This window comes from Diabrotica virgifera, chromosome 3 (genome assembly GCF_917563875.1).
Source record: "Diabrotica virgifera virgifera chromosome 3, PGI_DIABVI_V3a".
Classification (NCBI taxonomy): Eukaryota; Metazoa; Arthropoda; class Insecta; order Coleoptera; family Chrysomelidae; genus Diabrotica; species Diabrotica virgifera.
Window position 1 is genome coordinate 252,713,798 of NC_065445.1, and position 20,403 is coordinate 252,734,200.

At 33.6% G+C, this 20,403-nt stretch overlaps 1 protein-coding gene across 1 annotated transcript in view; it reads right to left on the minus strand.

Annotated features, from left to right (window-relative positions):
- LOC114337570 (uncharacterized) overlaps positions 1–20,403 on the minus strand; it is a 255,111-nt gene that overhangs the window by 61,267 nt on the left and 173,441 nt on the right. Inside the window, exon 7 of the mRNA XM_050647708.1 lies at positions 8,599–8,814. Within this exon, the coding sequence (XP_050503665.1) occupies positions 8,599–8,814 (216 nt within the window). The remainder of the gene's footprint in view (positions 1–8,598; positions 8,815–20,403) is intronic.

Below are 20,403 nucleotides of genomic sequence, written 5' to 3' on the forward strand. Positions count from 1 at the left end.
ACTTTAATGGTGAATAGAGGTCACCGAGGCCGTTCTAGATATACTAAATTTTTGCCCTACCGACTTTTATATCCGAGTTAGAGGGTGTTTTATCGAATTTGCTTATTTCTTTCCTAAGCCATAACTTTAGAACTACCCTCTATATGTTTTTGATATTTGGTACACATATGTCTCATTCAAAACCCAAACGACCGACATTCTAATCACAAGAAAATTCCAGGTCCGGATTAACAAAAAATTATAAAGTAATTGTGACCTTAAAACAACACCCTGTATATTGAAATTTTGAAAATCTGTTTTGCATATTTGAAATGAGCACAAAAACTAAGTCCAATGGTTCGCCTCGATTTTTCGGCCAGACAATTTTTTGACTTTAATTTTCAAATTAGTATATTGGATTTTTTAAGAACTCAACATTAAAAACATGTATTATTAACTTTTAATTATAAATTATTATAGTTATTGAATAAATACTCATTTTAAAATGAATCAGTACTTATTTACCACATTGGAAAGACCCAAATATTAATCAAAAGAAAAATCCAGGTCCGGATTAACAAAAAAACATAAAGAAATTGTGACCTTTAAACAACACCCTGTATATTGACGATTTCAAAATTTGTTTGCACATTTGAAAAGACCACAAAAATCCGAGTTTATCGGTTCACTTTGATTTTTTGTGCAACAATTTATTTACTTTAATTTTGAAATTAAATATATCCAAAATTTTAAAAACCCTGAAATTAATAAGCAGGTTTTTAAAGCACTTTTAATAATAAATCATTCAAGTTAATGAATAAATACTAATTTTAAAAATAATCAGTTATTATTTATTTACTGCGTTAGAAGGACTCAATTACTAATCACAAGAAAAATCCAGGTCCGTATTAACAACAAAATACAAAGTAATTGTGACCTTGAAAAAACACCCTGTATATTGAAATTTTTAAAATACGTTTGCACACCTGAAGAGAGCACGAAAAAATAAGTTTAATGTGCTGCTTTAATTTTTATGTGCAGATAATTTAATGACATTACTTTTGAAATTATATCGAAATTTTTATTTTGAGTTCCCAGAATTCTTAAAATTTCGACATAATTTCAAAATTAAATTCATTAAATTGTCTGGCCAAAAAATTGAAGCGAACGATTAAACTTAGTTTTTTGTGCTCTTTTCATACCTATGTGCAAACGGATTTTGAAAATTTCAATATAGAGGGTGTTGTTTCAAGGTTACAATTACTTTATATTGTTTTGTTAATCCGGGCATAGATTTTTGTTGTGATTGTAAGTGGGTTGTTCGAATGTCGTAAATAACTATTGATTATTTTTAAAATGGGTATTTATTTAATAACTTTAATAATTTATTGTTAAAAGTGCTTTAAAAATCTGCTTTTTAATTTCAGTGTTCTTAAAAGTATCAATATGTTTAATTTTAAAATTAAAGTCATTAAATTTTCTTCACAAAAAATTAAAGCAAACCGATAAACTCAGATTTTTGGGGTCATTTTAAATGTGCAAACAAATTTTGAAAATTTCAATATACAGGGTGTTGTTTCAAGATCACAATTACTTTATGTTTTTTTGTTAATCTGGACCTGGATTTTTCTTGTGATTAATAATTGGGTCGTTCCAATGTGGTAAATAAGTAATGATTAATTTTAAAATGAGTATTTATTTAAGAGCTTTAATAATATATAATTAAAAGTCAATAATACCTGCTTTTTAATGTCAGAGTCCTTAAACAGTTCCATATAATTTCAAAATTAAAGTCATAAAATTGTCTGGCCGAAAAATTGAAGCAAACGATTAGACTCACTTTTTTGTGCTCTTTTGAAATATACAAACAGATTTTCAGAATTTAAATATAGAGGGTGTTGTTTTAAGGTCACAATTACTTTATAATTTTTTGTTAATCCGGACCTGGATTTTTATTGCGATTAGTATTTCGGTCGTTTGGGTTTTGAATAAGACACATGTACACCAAATATCAAAAAAATATACAGGGTGGTTCTAAAGTTATGGCTTAGGAAAAAAATTGACAAAATAGATAAATCTAACTCGGTTATAGCAGTTGGTAGGGCAAAAAATGTAGTATACCTAGAACCGCCTCGGTGACCTCTATTCGCAATTAAAGAATTTCCGTTTCTCAATGAAGCACCCTGTACGTTCAGAAAATATTTTCGCGGTCAGGTGAATAAAAATTACCAAGTTTTCGGGAAGAACTGAGTTGATAATTTAAAACTCAACGTTTCGGCACCCATTTTGGAGCCATTATCAAGAGGGATATGGTTCCGTTCGAGTTCGGGGTCTCAATCTGCCGCACTCGCGACGTACCAGTATTGTTTTGTTCTCTAGGAGGACGGTGAAGCGGCACTGAGGTCTCAATCTGCCTACCTCATCGTATCGAGTGACGACTTATCTTCATACATACATCAATGTAATATTTGGGATAGGGTAAGGATTGTTTATTTCGTAAGGATTTACATTTACATGGTCCCCGTTTAGGACGTTAGTCCTCTTCAGGGTTCGTGTTGGATGTTTCTTGTGGGCGTAAAAGCAAACAGTCCGAAAAAACTCTGGGGCGAGGTGTGGTGGCTCTCTGCGATGCCGGACGGTGTTGGTTCAGCCAGCTATCAGAAGTCATAGAAAGAGGTTTGACCGTTGGTGGTGGTTCTTATGGACATACGTGTGCACTGTCTATGCTTTATCCTCGACCAGTCTCCCTAGAAACCATTGTACGCCAACTGGCAAGCCAGCGGCCCTCATCGGCGGTCAGGAGGTGGTTTTTGGACAGCGCACGGACAGTGAGCGTTCGAATGTTAGAAAATAGTTGCGGCTATTTTCTTGGGGCGAACAGGTATAATTGTGCAATGAAGTTGGGAAACCGCAAAAAACCAACTTCTCCCTGTTCGGGACTTATCTTCACCTGTGTAGCTCCTTTTATACTCTCAGTATGCGCAGAAGAGGCCTGAGCGGGACCGGTTGGCGCGGTGGCTCGCTGAAGCAGTGGTCGCGATGTTGCCGGCCGGATTATAGCGTCATCGCGTGTGTTTAATGTGTCAGGGCCTTTTTCAATCTCGATGGCTTAACTGATAGTTCTCGATTTTAAGGAGCGGCCAGGAGGGATCGTTTTGATTTCTCGAAATATATTTTGTGACTTGTCTGAATATGATGTTGGGCTAAGGCCGAAGTAGTGTCGGAATGTTTTACAGATATAGAGTGTTCGTAAATACGGTTTTGTATTCGTCGGTTTTTCTGTCCTATGTATGTTCGTGGACAATTGAAACAAGGTATCTCGTAGACACCATAGTCTTTATTGGACACCTTTTATAAAAGGTAGAAAGATTTTGGGTTGATCGGGCGGCAAGTTTTCTTTATTGGATGGAATGGGATTTAGATATTTCTGAATGCTCCTATTGATTTGGGTTTTGTTGTAGTCGTTTTGTAAAAGTGTTTGTTTTTTGAATTTATTTCAGATCGTCTGTGATTGTCGTTACTAAACCTTATGTTAAGGGAAACAAGAGTATTGACAACTGAATTGTGTTGGGCAAGGTGATGAATCTCAAACCCACCTGTTTTTGTCATTTGGCCCCATGGTAAAGATACATTAGATATCTTCCTCTCCCACGTGAATGGAATACATTACAGTATTTAATTCATGATGGAAGTTGAGTCTGAGGTCTTTGCCATTCCTTGATGTCATTATTAAGCAACAGCCACCTCACAGTTTTTCTTATTTCGTGTACTGAAAACCCACCCAAATAAACCGTTATCTCAGTGCCCAGTCACATCATCACCTAGTGCTTTCATACAGCAACTAACGATTCGAAAAAATAAAACATAGTATTAATCTGATGTTCGCTATACATCAAAAATCAAACACAACACAAAATCAACTTTATATTTAGAAGTAATCGCATGCTGTGCTATGACACAAGCAGTGGCGGCTCGTGATTTTTACAATAGGGGAGGCTATACCTAACTGTAAAATATCTAGACAAATTTGCACTAGCAAAAAAACGCGCCAAAAAATGTAATTTAAGGCCCCATCTTTTGACCATTTTTTATTTACATTTCATAATATCATCCTAATTCATAATTTCATGATATCATCATTTTAAAAATAGTTAGTCTAATAGTAAAGTTTAATACCAAAGTTTGTGTCGTTTATTTGTTAACAATTCGATCTATTTGTAAATAGATACCTATGCATATCAAAATAAATACAGATTTGAAGTTTTGCAGTCCATACATAATGAAGCTTCAAATTTTTTAAGATACTCAACTGAATTTTTTTAATTCTAAACGCGGCCTACTGCGAATTCAAAAACACGATAAATTACCGATATTTTGCTTTGAGTTAGAGATATCGGAAAAAGTTATTTGAGCAAGTTGTTCCAAATATTATTATAACCCCACATACCAAATTTCATAACAAAATTCGCACTTTTAGATTTTTCATTATTTTTAGTCAGGACCCTAAAATTCGTTGTCCCGAGACGCACCCAACCACCCAACGGAGCTGAGAAGCTACACTGCCTCCCTTGGTATATCTCCGGGCAGCGTGTGATGGCGCCGTAGATGCCACTGTTAGGAGACCGGGTCTCCTTAAACGCCTGCTGCGCTGCACGGAGCATTAGCAACGGAGAAAGCAGGGCTTCTCGGCTCCGTTCGTGCATCTCGGGATAACCCAGGGTCCTGCCTACAATAATATGTAATAAAACTGAGACGCGATCATGCGTTCTAATGCTAATGCTCCGTACGTATGGATAATTAGTGATAATATGGAATTTACACGTTGTATAATAGTGAGAGTAATTGTTGTTTTCGCGATTCATGATAAACAAAACAGTATAGAGTGTGTAAAAAATTTATGGGGAGGCTGAGCCTCCCTTGCCTCCTCTGACGAGCCGCCACTGGACACAAGAGTATTTCGATAAATTAATATCACTCCAATGAGAGGTAACTCTATCCCTAAGTGAACGTTAAGTCTGACTTATATATCATGAGTACATTTTGCACAAGGGATGTGGTATATAACGTTGACTTGTTCTAAAGGAGATAAGGGAAATTTTCTTCTAGAGAATCAATCTCCAGAACGAAACCAATCTAGAGTTACCTCCGATGAGAGGTAACTCTACCCCTGAATGAACGTCCAGTTTGACTTAAATAGCATGAATGAGGAAAATTTTATATTTAAAAGAATGAAAAGCATGGTAGTTGAGAAACCCATTAGAGGCCATTGGTTTCCTGTATCAACTTATAACTATAGTGATATCAATCCATCTGAAAAAAAGCATAGTTATCTAATCTAGTATGTATTCGGTTTTTGGAAATAAATTCATTTATATTACGCTTTAGCTTTACAAGCTTTCTTTTTTTACAACTTCTTCTTCTTAAGGTGCCGAGACCGCTTGTCGATCGTTGGCTCTCATGTTGCCCAGCATATTAACAATCATTGTCTTATTTACAGCCGCACGAAATAGTTCAGAGCTAGTTTTCCCAAACCATTGGCGTAGGTTTTTAAGCCAAGAAGTTGTACGGCGGCCCACACTTCTTTTTCCCATTATTTTACCTTGCATGACAAGGTGAAGTATGTCATATTTTTCTGGGTGACGCATTATATGACCAAAGTATTCCAATTTGCGCCTTTTAACCGTGTTCACTACTTCGCAACTCTTATTCAAACGTTGCAAAACCCTTTCGTTTGTGACTCTTTCTACCCAACTGATCTTCAGAATACGGCGGTAAACCCACATTTCAAATGCTTCTAGGTGTTTTAAAAGCGATTCTGTCAGTGTCCATGCTTCAACCCCGTAAAGTAGTACTGGGAATATATCACATCGGACCATTCTTATGCGAAGTTCCAAATTTAGATCATGACTGCACAGGATTTCCTTAAATTTCATAAAACTTGTTCTTGCTTTGGAAATTCTACTTTTTATTTCTGTACTAGGGTTCCAGCTTTCATTAATATGAGTACCCAGATATACAAGATTACTTACTTGTTCAATTGAGTCATTACCGATTGTTACGTTATAGTTATTATTATTTACGGCTGCCTGTTTACTAATAACCATAAACTTTGTTTTTCTTGCGTTGAGTTTGAGTCCATATATCGCGCAGAATGCCACCATTCGATTCAATAACGCTTGAAGATGTTCAATTGATCCAGTCAGCAACAAGGTGTCATCTGCGTATCTGATATTGTTCATAAGCATACCATTAATGAGTATTCCCTCTTTTGCGTTTTCCAACACTTCATTTAAGATTGTTTCAGCGTAAAGATTAAACAACATTGGTGACAATATACAGCTTTGACGAACTCCGCGCTTGATTTTTACTTCTTCAGAGCACTGATTCTCAACCCTAATACATGCAGCCTGGCCCCAATACAAATTTGCGATTATTCTAATGTCCCTACCGTCCAGACCGGTAGTTTTGAGAATATGTAGCATTTTTTCATGGCGAACTTTATCAAAGGCCTTTTCAAAATCAATTGCGCACATGAAAACGTCATGATTTACATTTCTGCATCTTTGAATTAAAACTTGGGTTGCGAATAGTGCATCACGCGTACCAAGGCCACAGCTAAAACCGAATTGAGTACTTGAGATTCTTTCCTCAATTTTTCTATATGTTCTTTGATGAATTATTCTGAGAAACGTTTTCAATACATGACTCATTAGGCTGATGGTGCGATATTCTCTGCATTTTGTGGCTCTGTGTTTTTTTGGTAGTACAACAAATGAGGATTTAAGCCAATCTTTAGGAATTTTTCCGCTTTCGTAGATTAAGTTGAACAATTTCGTAAGTATCTTAATGCCCTCGACACCTAACAGCTAAAAATCCCATCTGGTCCGATCGCCTTGCCGTTTTTTGCGTTCTTTATAGCGTATTGCACTTCTTCCTTAGTTATTGGAGGACCGCTTATGTCATTTAGCGTTTCTAGTTCGCTTCTTTCATCATCGAATAATTCCTTTATATATTCTGTCCATCGTATTAGTTGACCTTCGATATCGATTATAATTTTTCCGTTTTTATCTTCGATTAGTGGAGGATTACATTTTTTATTCAGTCCTGCAACTTCTTTCAGTTTTTTGTGCATATTGAATGCGTCATAGATATGCTCGTAGTTCTCAATTTCTTTACATTGTTGTTTATGCCACTCTGATTTATCTGATCTTATTTTTCTTCGAATCATACTGTTTAGCTTTTTGTATTCTGTCAGATTAGCATTCTTATATTTTCTTCTTGCATCCATTAAATTCAATATCTCTTCTGTCATCCACTGTTGCTTATTCCTACGCTGATTTTCCATTAGATGGTCTTCTTGGACTTTTTCCAATGTTTCTTTGCATGAATCCCATAATTGTTCTTCTGAATTTTTATTTCCCAATTTCTGAAACTGATCTTCTAATTTATCGGTTACTATTTCTTTCACTTCCGTATTTGAAAGTTTATCTTTGCTGATCCTAGGAGATATTTTGGGTTTTTTTAATCTTTTTAAATTTAACTAATACTTTAGCTGCTAGTAAGTTGTGGTTTGAGGGTACATCCGCTCCTGGATATGTTTTGGAGGACAAGATAGCATTTCTATATCTTTTTGATATACAGATATAATCAATTTGATGTCTTACTATTCTTCCACAAGTGTCCATAGGAGATTTCCAGGTGTAAAGTCGTCGCTTAGGCAAGTCAAAAAAAGTGTTGGATATTACTAATTGTTTTTATACACAAAATCTAATCATTCTATCTCCACGGTCGTTTCTCGTTCCTAAACCAAACTTGCCAACGACATCTTCACTACCTCTTCCAACCTTGGCATTGAAATCCCCCAATACAATGTTTATATCTTGGCTTCCTGTGAGTGATAATAAATAGTCTAGATCTGAATAAAAGCTTTCGACAACTTCATCGTCATATTGTTGTGTAGGTGCATATACCTGAATGATGTTTAAGTCTGTACGATTTGTTTTTATTTGTAACATTATTAACCTATCTGAGTATAGCACGATATTTTTTACTGATTTTGCGACATTTTGTTCTAAAATAAATGCCACACCATTTCTATGTTGCAGACCTTCTTCACCAGAGTAGTAAATTTCATAATTATCTATCGTCATATGGCCAGAACCCGGCCACCTTATCTCGCTTATACCTAAGATATTTATATTTAACCTTCGCATTTCCTTGATCGTATTGTGAATCTTTCCAGATTCAAACATACTTGTAATATTCCAAGTCGCTATTAAACATTCCTTATCTATTACCAAATTTGACGAATTACAGGGAATTCGCTTGCTGACGACTGGAGAAACCCTGCTGTTTCCCACGCCGAATCTTGGATTCCGAGTCCCATGATTAGTAAATATATTTACATTATTAACATCTGTCATCATGAGTTACTAGAGAAGTTATAATCAGGTAGTTTCCCGTTGCTTTCCTGATTTTTTTTACAACACGGCCTAGCAATAAAATGTTATTAGATTTTTGCTTACAATATTCTAAAAATAAACAGAAACTTATTATCTCAAAAGCAAACAAACAAGAAGAAGAATGCAGAATGCAAGAACTACCATGCACGGCATTTACCTAATATTTCTGGCTCCTCCTCTGCCATAAAGGAACACATCTCGAGGCGATCTGAACTGCTGGGACTCGTCTATTCCTCCCATTCCTGCTGAAGCTCCCGCGCCGACGGTGCGTGATGCGACGTTGCCGAACCTCCTGGAGCACGGCCCTTCGCCGAAGGGCTCGCCGTCTAAGTGCAGGTCGACGAATTCGTAGAGGGCCTTGAACGCGACGGGTCTGGAATTTAGGGCTTTATTAAACTTTATTTATTTTCGGCAGTACGAGCATTCTTCGCCAAATATTTTTTAAAAGAATATATGATGAAGTTGTAAATTGTTTTTGTAAATTTGTATTTTTAGTTTTCGCTAAAAAGAGCTGTTTTAGAAAAATGGTAACCGTCTCGTAAATAATCCACGTACGCCAGTCAATGGGGGCAAGAATAGGATATTACCTCCGAATTCTATCCTACTGCATGAATTTTAATAAAATTATGGGAATAGCCTCTACTTATCTCCTAATTCAAAGTCTACCCTATGCCGATGTGTGTTTTATATTGGGGGTGGTTCCCACCCCTTCTCAGGGGTGGAAATTTTTTTATTAAGATAACCACGGAATTTGCTAGAGAACCTAATTCTAAGCAAAAACTGTTCTATAATTTTTTTTGAAAACTCAATACTTTTTGAGTTATTCGAGGTTGAAAATTGGCCCTTTTCATAGAAACATAACACCTTTCCGAACGGTTTTTTCCAATACCTTAAAAAATATGCATCTAACTAAAAAAACTGTATAAAACATTTTTGTAGGTTATAGAAAAACAAAGACACACTTGCCTTCATAAATCTTCTAGTTATAATACAAAAAGGGATATGGTAGGTTTAAAAGTCTGTTTTTTTGCTACATGCTCAAATTGGTGTATTCAACTTGAAATAACAGAGAAACGGTCGAATTTATGTGTATAATGCTAAAAATACTTTTTATAGTGCTTAAAAAGACCTTTAAAATGTTATTAAAATATTAAAGGTAAATTGCATTTAAACTATGCGAGATATCTTGCAAACAAAATTGATAACTAATGTATTTTAAGAAAAAATGAGAAATAATTTTAACCCCCATCCACCAGAATGTTAATGCATCATTTTCCGTCTACAATACCTTTTATTATAGTATTATTTATATGTTCAAAAAGTTGGACGAGTTTAAAATGAATGGTTTTTGAAAAAAATAAGATCAAATTATAGAGCGCATTTTTAAATTTTCTTAAAAATGTTCCTTTTTCTCCATGTAACTTGAAAATGATAACAGATACAGTAATGAAAAATTAAAATGAAATTTTTGTATAAAAAAACTCTACATTTTTGTATCCTATCTTTTTTCATATCTCTTATCATTTTCGAGTTACATGGAGAAAAAGGAAGATTTTTAGGGAAATTTAGAAATGCGCTCTATAATTTGATCTTACTTTTTTCAAAAATCCTTTATTTTAAGCCAGTCCAACTTTTTGAACATAGAAATAACACTATAATAAAAAGTATTTTAGAAATAAAACGATGTATTTAAATTCTGATGGATGAGGGGTTAAATATACTTCTCATTTCTTCTTAAAATACATTAGTCATCAAATTTTGCAGCATATCTCGCTTAGTTTGAATGTAATCGACATTTAATACTGCTCATTTTAAAGGCCTTTTTAAGCACTACCAAAGTTATTAGTACCATTATACACCTAAAATCAAGCGTTTCTCTGTTATTTCAAGTTGAAGATACCGATTTGAGCATGCACCAAAAAACAAACTTTTCTCACCTACCATACCCCTTTTGTATTATAGCTAGAAGATTTTAAAGGAATGAATCTCTTTGTTATTTTATGAGCTACAAAACTATTTTATATAGTTTTTTTGTTAGATGCATAGTTTTTAAGTTATTCGCAAAAAACCGCCCGAAAGGGTATCATTTTTCAATGAAAATGGTCAATTTTCAACCACGAATAACTCAAAAAGTATTGAGTTTTCAAAAAATAATTATGGAACAGTTTTTGCTTAGAATTAAATCCTCTAGCCTCTTCCGTGTCTATTTTATCAAAAAAAAATTTCACCCTCGAGAAGGGGTGAGAATCACCCCCACGATAAAAGCGCACATCGGCATAGGGTAGGCTTTGTTTCTTGAGCCATTCCCTACTTACTGTGAAAATATATCAAGTAAATCGATGTAGTAGGATGGAATTCGGAGCCAAATACCCTCATTGACTGCCCTAATGATTATCTATAAATTTTGTATGTATGAAGGTAAAAACTATCAATTTACAACAATGATCCTACAAATAGACATTAGAACAGAATCGAAGTTATACAATAGAGGGTGCCAAATTAAGCCATACTGCTCTTAGAGTATCTAAAAGGATATCATCCTTATTACCTACGTACCAATATTTTCAATATTTTGATATATTATAGGTATCAAAAATATTTAATTCTGAAAGGACTCTTTCCGTGTTTTCTCCCAAACGTTTTCTCTTCTAAAAAGTATCTTCCAAACATTTTCGAAATTAGATATTGGACATAGCAACTTTATGTATAGTATTATAGAGATTTTTACCAATGACCAACTGTATTTGGTCTCTAAAAAGTTCATTGGAGTGGCATCGGTAATATAGAGGACAATCGGTATCGTTTTGGTATTTTATATTTTCTCTTAATTTGTAGTTTATTGTGTAGCACAAGTGGCATTTAAATATACGAAAATAAAATATAATAAATTAAGAGCTGAAATTAATTAAACGTTTAAGAAAAAAATGTAGAGACAGACAAAACAGCCTTCAGAAATTAGACAGTAAACAGAGATTTTGTACTGAGAGACCTTATAGAAAGAAAAATGGAGACAGAGGAGAAACTACTATTTTAATTTGAAATCTACATTTGACACAATAAATAGAAAAACACATAATAGTATGGTATAACTAGACCCAAACCCAGACATCCAAAGTGAAAGTTACCCTCCAACACCAAATTGTTCTATATGGTCCACATAATGTTCAGAAAAAAGTCACACCATTTTGAGAGTCGGGTTTGGGGGGGGGGGGAGAAATCGATAAACTCGTAGTTTTTAGCTATGCGGTTTAGCATGAACAACCTTCTATATAAAAATGTTCTACATTAAATTTGAAATAAAAAAGGCCCTATGCATAATCCTTCTAAAATGAACGGTTCCAAAGTTACGGAGGTAGTATAGTATAATTGGTCCAAAAAAAGGCCTAACTCAGACATCCAAAGTAAAAGTTTTTCTTCAACCCCAGATTGTTCTATATGGGCCACATATTGTTCAGTAAAAAGGTACACCATTTTGAGCGTCCGGTTTGTGGGGGAGATGGGGGAAAAGTCGGTAAATTAGTAGTTTTTTTAAGTTTTTCGTCAATATTTATAAAACTATACTTTAGCGTAAATAATGTTCTATAGAAAAGTGTTTTACATGGAATTTAAAACAAAAAAGGTCCTATACATAATTGTTATAAAATCAACGGTTCCAGAGTTACGGAGGGTGAAAAGTGGAAGTTTTCGATACTTTTATATTCTTTGGGCAATTTATAGAAATTTCCGTTAACAGGATTGGGTTTTGTAAATAAAATTTGCTATTTCAGTGGCCGATGGTATGTTAGTAATAAGCCCTTGAAGATACGTCAACCTCACCACCCAAAATAATCATCAATTGCCCAAATAATATAAAAAGTATCAAAAACCTCCACTTTTCACCCTCCGTAACTCTGGAACCGTTGATTTTATAACAATTATGTATCAGGCCTTTTTTGTTTTAAATTGCATGTAGAACATTTTTGTATAGAATACTGTTTACGCTAAAGCATAGTTTTAGAAATATTGACGAAAACCGTAAAAAAACTAGTAATTTACCGACTTCTCCCCCATCTCCCCCCCAAACCGGACGCTGAAAATGGTGTAACTTTTTACTAAACAATATGTGGACCATATAGAACAATTTGGTGTAGAAGGAAAACTTTTACTTTGGATGTCTGGGTTAGGCCTTTTTTGGACCAATTACACTATACTACCTCCGTAACTTTAGAACCGTTCATTTTAGAAGGATTATGCATAGGGCCTTTTTTATTTCAAATTTAATGTAGAACAGAATGTAGAAACAGAGATTTTGTATAGAAGTGTATTTATGCTAAACCGCATAGTTTTAGAAATATTGACGAAAAACCTAAAAAACTACGAATTTACCGATCTCTCCCCCCTCTCTCCCCCAAACCCAACGCTCAAAATGGTGTAACTTTTTTTCTGAATATTATGTGGACCATATAGAACAATTTGGTATTGGAGGATAACTTTCACTTTGGATGTGTGGGTTATGGCATTATTTGGATCAATTTTATCATACTAAATAAGTGTTTAAAACAACTAAAAAACTCCAAGTAGACCAATACCAGTAGTAAAATAAATATATCAAAATACTAGAGCCAAAATATAAATCAAGGAAGAAATATTTGAAAAGGTTTTTTCATGGAAAAAAGAGTGAAACAAGCAGATAGTCTGAGTCCACTCCTAAGATAAAAGTAAATATCAAGAAAAACAAGATAATGAGATAAATTATGTACAGTATTGAGGAAAATAAGACATCAGAAAGACCAGAAGAAATTACCACAAGAAACAAACATTATCAAATAAAAAACAACTAAGTCAAAAATCTTTAAAAGTAAAATCACCAGCAAATAATTGGAAAGGGTTTGGGCACGTACAGAAGACCAAAGATAGCTAAAGAGAATATTAGAAACTAAAAGAGTAAGGATAATATCTAATACTAATAATCTAGTAAGAGTAACATAAAAAAGAGAGGATGACTAAGAAAAAGTTAGATAAATATAATTATAAAAGCAGTAAAGGAGGGATAAACTACACAAAAATGAAAATGGTATCGTGAAATACCCCGTAGTTTCGTTATCGTATTTTTTTCTATTAATTATTCGTTAATTTTGTATGAGTGATAAAAATGGTTATTTGTCTGACTGGAGAATCTATTGCAACTGGCTGAATGGTACCAAGAAACCAAAAAGGCTGAAGAAAGAGAATATACACCACTACAACAAAACATCCGACACCAGAACGGTAAAAGAAGTTTAGAGAAGAAGAAGAATTTGGTAACCTGCTCTATATCTTGTAAAATTTTTATAGTTTATCATCTAATTTGTCAGGTCAGAGCATAAATCTGTATTATTTTTAAAACTACGAAGGATGCTTTTAACTTAAATTATTACCATTATTTATAATAAATAATTTTAACCCTTGTATATTTATTTGGTTATTGTTAGACATCAGCCCCCCTTCCATCTTACTACATTCGTACCCAGTACGTCTTATTCAATTCTATTTAAATTATGTTTCAGAATTTTCAAATTTTTTCACTTTATAAACTTCTAACGTTCCAAGTAGCAACTTTTATTATCTGTTGTTACAAAAATCCACAAATATCATCAATATTCACTTTAAGTAGATACTGTAATACATTATAAAAAAGCAAAGGAATTTCAAGCGTATCGGGTATATTACATTGGAGAAATACCAACATTCCCGGCAGAAAATGGCTAGACTTATATTACCCAGTTGGGAATGTGAACAGTATTACGTAGTATGGGTGTCGGAAAATATACCACTAAGGGTAGTCTCTATTTCTCTAATAAAATAACTCAATAGTAGCACAGATGTTATAAAATATAAAAACATGTGATATTTTTGCGAAATACTAGGAAAATAATTTTTGTTTATAAAATACTACACTGCAAGTATTTGTAAGTATACAAGTATAAAAGTATACCAGCTTAACTTTTGAAAAAATAATGTGTGTGTACTTTGTACGCACGTAAGAAGTTATACTTCTATTATATTATGATTTCAACGAAATCAATATACTTTAAACAATTTATTTATATTTTATCTAAATATTAAACTAATTTTAATACTTACAACTTTCCAAAAATTTTTATTAAAACAATACCAAAAATTAACACACACAAACACATTTAAAAATGAAACAAATAAATGATTTCTGAACAATGATTGTTGGCAAAAATTTTAACTAAATAAGTATTTTCTGAAAAAAAAATTATATAATAAATATACTTACAATCATAAAATGTATAGAAAAAAAATTAAAAAAAAATAAAATTTGCATTGGGGATTGAACCTGCGTATATCAGGGTTGTTAGGTTTTGAAATAAACGCACGCAGAACTTAACCACTTAGAAATATATGAGTGATGTGGGAAGATACACCAATTAAACGTTTTAAACTTTTTTGACAATTGCTTATTCTCTTAGTTTAATCAAATTAGTTTGATTTTTGTGGAATTAAAATATTAAAATACAACAAAACAGAGTAAGAAAACAATATATTAGATGAATATTGGTAGAAATTTTGTTGGTAGTCAAATTATGTAAATCAAAGCATTACCTACTGGGTAGGTAGGTACATTTTACATTTTCCAAATAGTTATGTAATTTTTTATTACAATACTGAAACATTTACAATTACGTACCTGTTGCTTTTAAAAACTATTTAAAAAGTCATTACAATTATATACTTGCTTTTGTCTCTTTCCTCACAACAATAAAAACTAATATACACAACATTTGTTTACCCATAACCGACATATTGAACAGTTATTGACAGGTAATTGTAATTACCAAAACTTTTGATGAATTCGCGCACATATAGATTTACTGCTAAACGCATCTAAAAAAGTATAACTTCAAAAATTAAAAACTTTACACTTATTTTACCAAATAAAAGAAATTTGTAAGAGTAGATTAATAATTTTATTGGGAGAATCTAAATAAAATTTGCTCATTCAATGTTTAAGATATTTCGAAATTGCGTTAATACCAAACTAGACTGGCTAATTGGCTATGCTAAGGCCATAAAGAAAGAAAAAAAGATATTTCGAATAGTTAACAACCTAGTTGATGCCTCTTTGTTATTGAAATATTATGTTAAAACTTAAAAGCTGTACACAGGACTGAAAAGACCCGTTATAAAAAGGATATAAAGAATTGGTAGCGCAAGGAACAAGTCATCAAAAGACTTGATGAGCGTCAGATTAAGAGTGCGGATGGTAGAGCGTTAAGAACCGATGCTGAAATAAAGCAAAGATGGTACGAGTACTTCAGAAATTTGTTAAATGAAGAACACCAGAGAAGAGAGAGAGAATGCGACACTCCAAATGATTTGGCACTATCTGTGCGTGTGTTTTTTGTGCTATCGTATTCGTTACTCCCTCCCCTTTCGTTTAACCTCTTACACTTAGTACTCGGACCAATAAAAAAGGAGATATGCTGTAATGCCGTTTTGGCCCTATATTTGCGTTTGTTTTTTGTACTATTGCATTCGTTACCCCCTCCCCTTTCGTTTAATGTCTTACATGTAGTAATTGGACCAATAACAACGGAGATATGCTATAATGCCATTTTGGCAATGTCTTTGCGTTTGTTTTTTGTGTTAACGTATTCGTTACCCCCTCCCCGTTCTAACGAGCCTCATACGCCACGATCCGACGAGCCTTCGCGCCTCCACCACAAAAAGCATCAAAAATGACCAGAATGGACTTTAGCGATTTCTTATGGGATTTTACATGGGAAAATATCCCGTTCCCGTGCTGCCCTTTTACTAATGGAATACCGAAGATAACAGGGATGAGTTTGTTTAGGCTTTAGGGGCCGTCCATTAATCACATACATGATACATCACATACGTGATACATTTTGAGGTTTAAGACACCCTATATCACGTGTATTTGGACATTTCCTTATTTTTTATGGACCCATCCCCCCTTTCGAGCCTCACGTGATTAATGGACAGCCCCTTAAATTGGATGAATAATAGGGTCTAGGAAAGGAAGGCTTTATTTAATGTGTTGTAGTAAGTGATGAGTAGGATATATGAAGAAGAAGCCATGTTTGACAAGAATGTCAAGAATACCCAATACATGGAGTGAGAGCGTGATGGTATCACTATAATGTATACTGTAATATTGATATGTTTATGATTATGTATATATCTAGTATATACTTGCAAACATTAGTATAACCTTGCAAACATTATTCACGACGACGCACGCTCCCGATAAAACATATTTTAAAGATATCCTCTGACGAGTGGCGGATCTACGGGGAGGGAAAATAGGGAAATTTCCCCCCTAAAAAGGTCCAAAATTAAATAAAGAAAATTGTTCAAACGTAAAAATATATGAGCTGACATGAAACCGAAACCAGAGAAAGACAAAGTCAACCCAATAAACACGCTAGTTAGGAAAATTAAGGGAACTTAATGCCTATAAGTTATTATTTATGCCCTTTATGTAATCTGAGTTTATCCTTTTTATGGCTTTTGGTTGCTTTTTCATTGGAAGTTACCCCTAAGGCAAACTTCCCCTCCCAAGGCAAATTTATAGATTCGCCACTGCCTCTGGCACGAAAAATTTTTAATTCTAGTACTCAATTCTGAAATGGCAGTCGGTGGATCTGTCTGACTCATTCTGCATTCCCCATATCTACACAACTAATGGCGTTAGTTCTGGTGAGTGGCAACTCCCAAAATGATCGCGCAGTATTCGAAGAGACTCCCTGGCAATGTGACAGGTTGTCCCGTCCTGCTGAAACCATTGTTGATTTTAAGCTTCGACCGTTTTCGTGACCTTTTCCGTATGACCGAAAATAGTACTCCACTGTAAAAAATTTTTCTGCAAAACTGAGAACCATTCTGAAGCACTTAACATTATCACGACATATTCATATGTTATACCGACGTTCGGAAACCAGTCAGTACGTTTCGGCGCCTGACACATACAAATTTGAGGCATACGAATTTCAGTCCTGTTTATTTTGCCGCATACCGTTTAAAATGCAGATAATTATTCGTCGTGTTTGATTGATCATAATTAACTGTCTAATATGGCCAGAGTAGTAAATAGTCTCTCCTTTTATCATGAATAATGTGCCGAGATTTTTATAGAGACGTACCGAATCGTTCAAATATCTCATTTAAGATCCATAAGTACAATTTATGTGTAGTGAAACTTCTCTGTTCATTGTAATAAACTTCAGATTAAATCTCGTATGTCTTCAAATCAAATGTCAATTGTCAAGTAAAATTGAAACACTAGTTCTTGCTCTCTTAGCGAGCTCGCATACCTAAGCAATATCCTACATCGCATGTGGCATGCATTGCGAAAAGATATGCACTGAGTGTCACATCTGGTTTTCGGTGTACGAAATTCAACCGAAAGTCACCGAAGATTCACCGAAATTCAACCGAAAGTCACCGAAGATTCACCGAAAATCAGATGTGACACTCAGTGCGTATCTTTCCGCAATTTATGTTATGCGATGTAGGGATATTGCTTTGGTTTGCGAGCTCTCTTAGGCATAAAAACTTCCCCCTTTTTCTTCTTTTTGTATAGACATGACTCTGTCTCTTTTTTCAATGTGCCTCCAGGAATTTGCCGTTCCATCGTTTTCGCTGTCTTCCCACTTTCGTCTTCCTATTGAGGAACCGTCTCTCGCTGTCCTGACTGTCCTATTTGTTGTCATTCGGCTTATGTGGTTATTTCATTCTACTCTTCGGTTTTTTACCCAGTTATTAATGCTGTGCACCTTGCATCTCCGTCTTATATCTGCACTTATAGCTCTATCCCATAGTGTCTTACCATCAATGTTTAAGGGTTTTTATCTCTGATGTTTATAGCATTATTTTTGTCCTTCCTATATCAGGCCGTGTTTCTGCCATGCAGAAACCTAATTTATAATTATTTCTGTAATTAACCGTGCATTGAAAAAATATCCTGAGAATAAAAAAGATAAATCTACTAATATCACATTTAAATGAGTTAAAAATAAATAACTTACCACAGACTCTGGGTTTTTTCACTATAAAACTCTATAATTGCATTATTTACGTAATGTTGTGTGCCATATTGGCCAAAAACCCACAGAATGAAATAAATTGGTGATATTCGATTATTTATAGCTTTATTTAGTGTAACTAAAAATGTATTGGTAATATTAACATTTTTAGTTGTTATTTGAACATATGTGTTCATATTGCTGGACTATTTTCAACTTAACAAAATGGCTACAGGGTATAAGTATTACATATTTTTTCAACTATACTAAACACACACAAGTTAACTATATAAAATCTTAAGAATTGATACGACTGAGTACATATCAAACTTTTAAGGGCTAGAAAAGGTAATGTCACAATATGCCTGGATAAAAGTAGAAGAAGAAGAATAAAAATTAAATCTATTGTTTCACCGCAATAGCACCCATAACTCAGATAATAATTCGTCCTTCGTTACCTATATAATTCAGATTATTTCATTCATAGGAGATTCTGACCAATATAAAGCTACAGAAATAAAAATTAAACTGATAATTTTTGATAATATCCCGTCGTCAAGTATATTACGTCAGATGCCCTTCGTTGCTATGAAAAAATACATTCGGTGACATTAATGACAATTAATGTTTTAAAAATTATAAAAGTGATGACTTTCAACCGTCAAATATTTATAACAACTGTGTGTTTAATTGTATTAATTTGTACTTACAAAAATAAATTACAATAAAATTTTGGTTTTGAATAGTTTTATTCATGAAATAATCGCAACAAATTGCACTCGATCTCTAAAATTATTATCGAATTTTTGCCCTCGTGACACTTTGATATAATTTCACTCCCCTTCGGGTCGTGAAATTAAAACTGTCAAAGTGTCACTCGGGAAAAATTCGATAATTTTAGAGCTCTTGTGCAATTACTACTGATAATTATTCGTCGTGTTTATTTTCTCATAATTAACTGTCTAATATGGCGAGATTAGTAAATAGTCTCTCCCTTTATTATGAATAATGTGCCGAGATTTCTATAGAGACGTACCGTAACGTTCAAATTTCTCATTTAAGATCCATAGGTACAATTTCTGTGTAACTAAACTTCTCTGTTCATTGTAATAAACTTTATTTAGAATTCTAGATCAAATCTCGTTCGTCTTCAAATCAAATGCAAATTGCCAAGTAAAACTGAAACTGTATAATAGGCGGAGATTGAAATATTATTTCCAGGAATTAAATTAAACGAAAACATTTACCTATTTCTTAATAAAACATTGCGTCGCATATAAGATTAAAACATAAACTTACGCGCATAGAAATCGGCCCACTTAAAAATTTGGTCATTTTTTATGTCTCATATTTCCTAAACCTGTTGGCCGATTTAAGTGATTTTTGAACATGTTATAGCCTGATTCTTTAACAATACCAATGTAGTAATATTATTGCTAAACAGGTAAATTTTCATTGTATACCGGGTGTACCAATCAAACTGTGTTTTTTTCTTAAAGTTCGCGTCACCCTGTGGATTATTCTAGCATTTATAAAATACTAAATCTAGAACCCAACTATAGCCTCAGGTTTTCTTGACATTCTGTTTTTGTGAATCATTCGTTTATGTTGAATAATAAAAAAGTTAGGTACTTTAACAACTAGACATGTTCTTCATCAATAAACGGTGTTTCTAAATAAGTGCGACAAACTTTAAGGGATAATTCTGCATGAAAAAATAATGACAGTTGGCTTTATAAACGTATGTCCGCAAATGTTTCGTTTCCTAAATAATGGATGTTGAATTTTTTCTTACAAACTGACGATTTATTTTATTGCTTTAAAACCGGTTGAGACATGCCAATGAAATTTGGTGGGTTTTAAGACGTAGTTATTGCACATTTTCTGACATACAATTAAGAATTTAATATTCACCATTAGCGTGCATG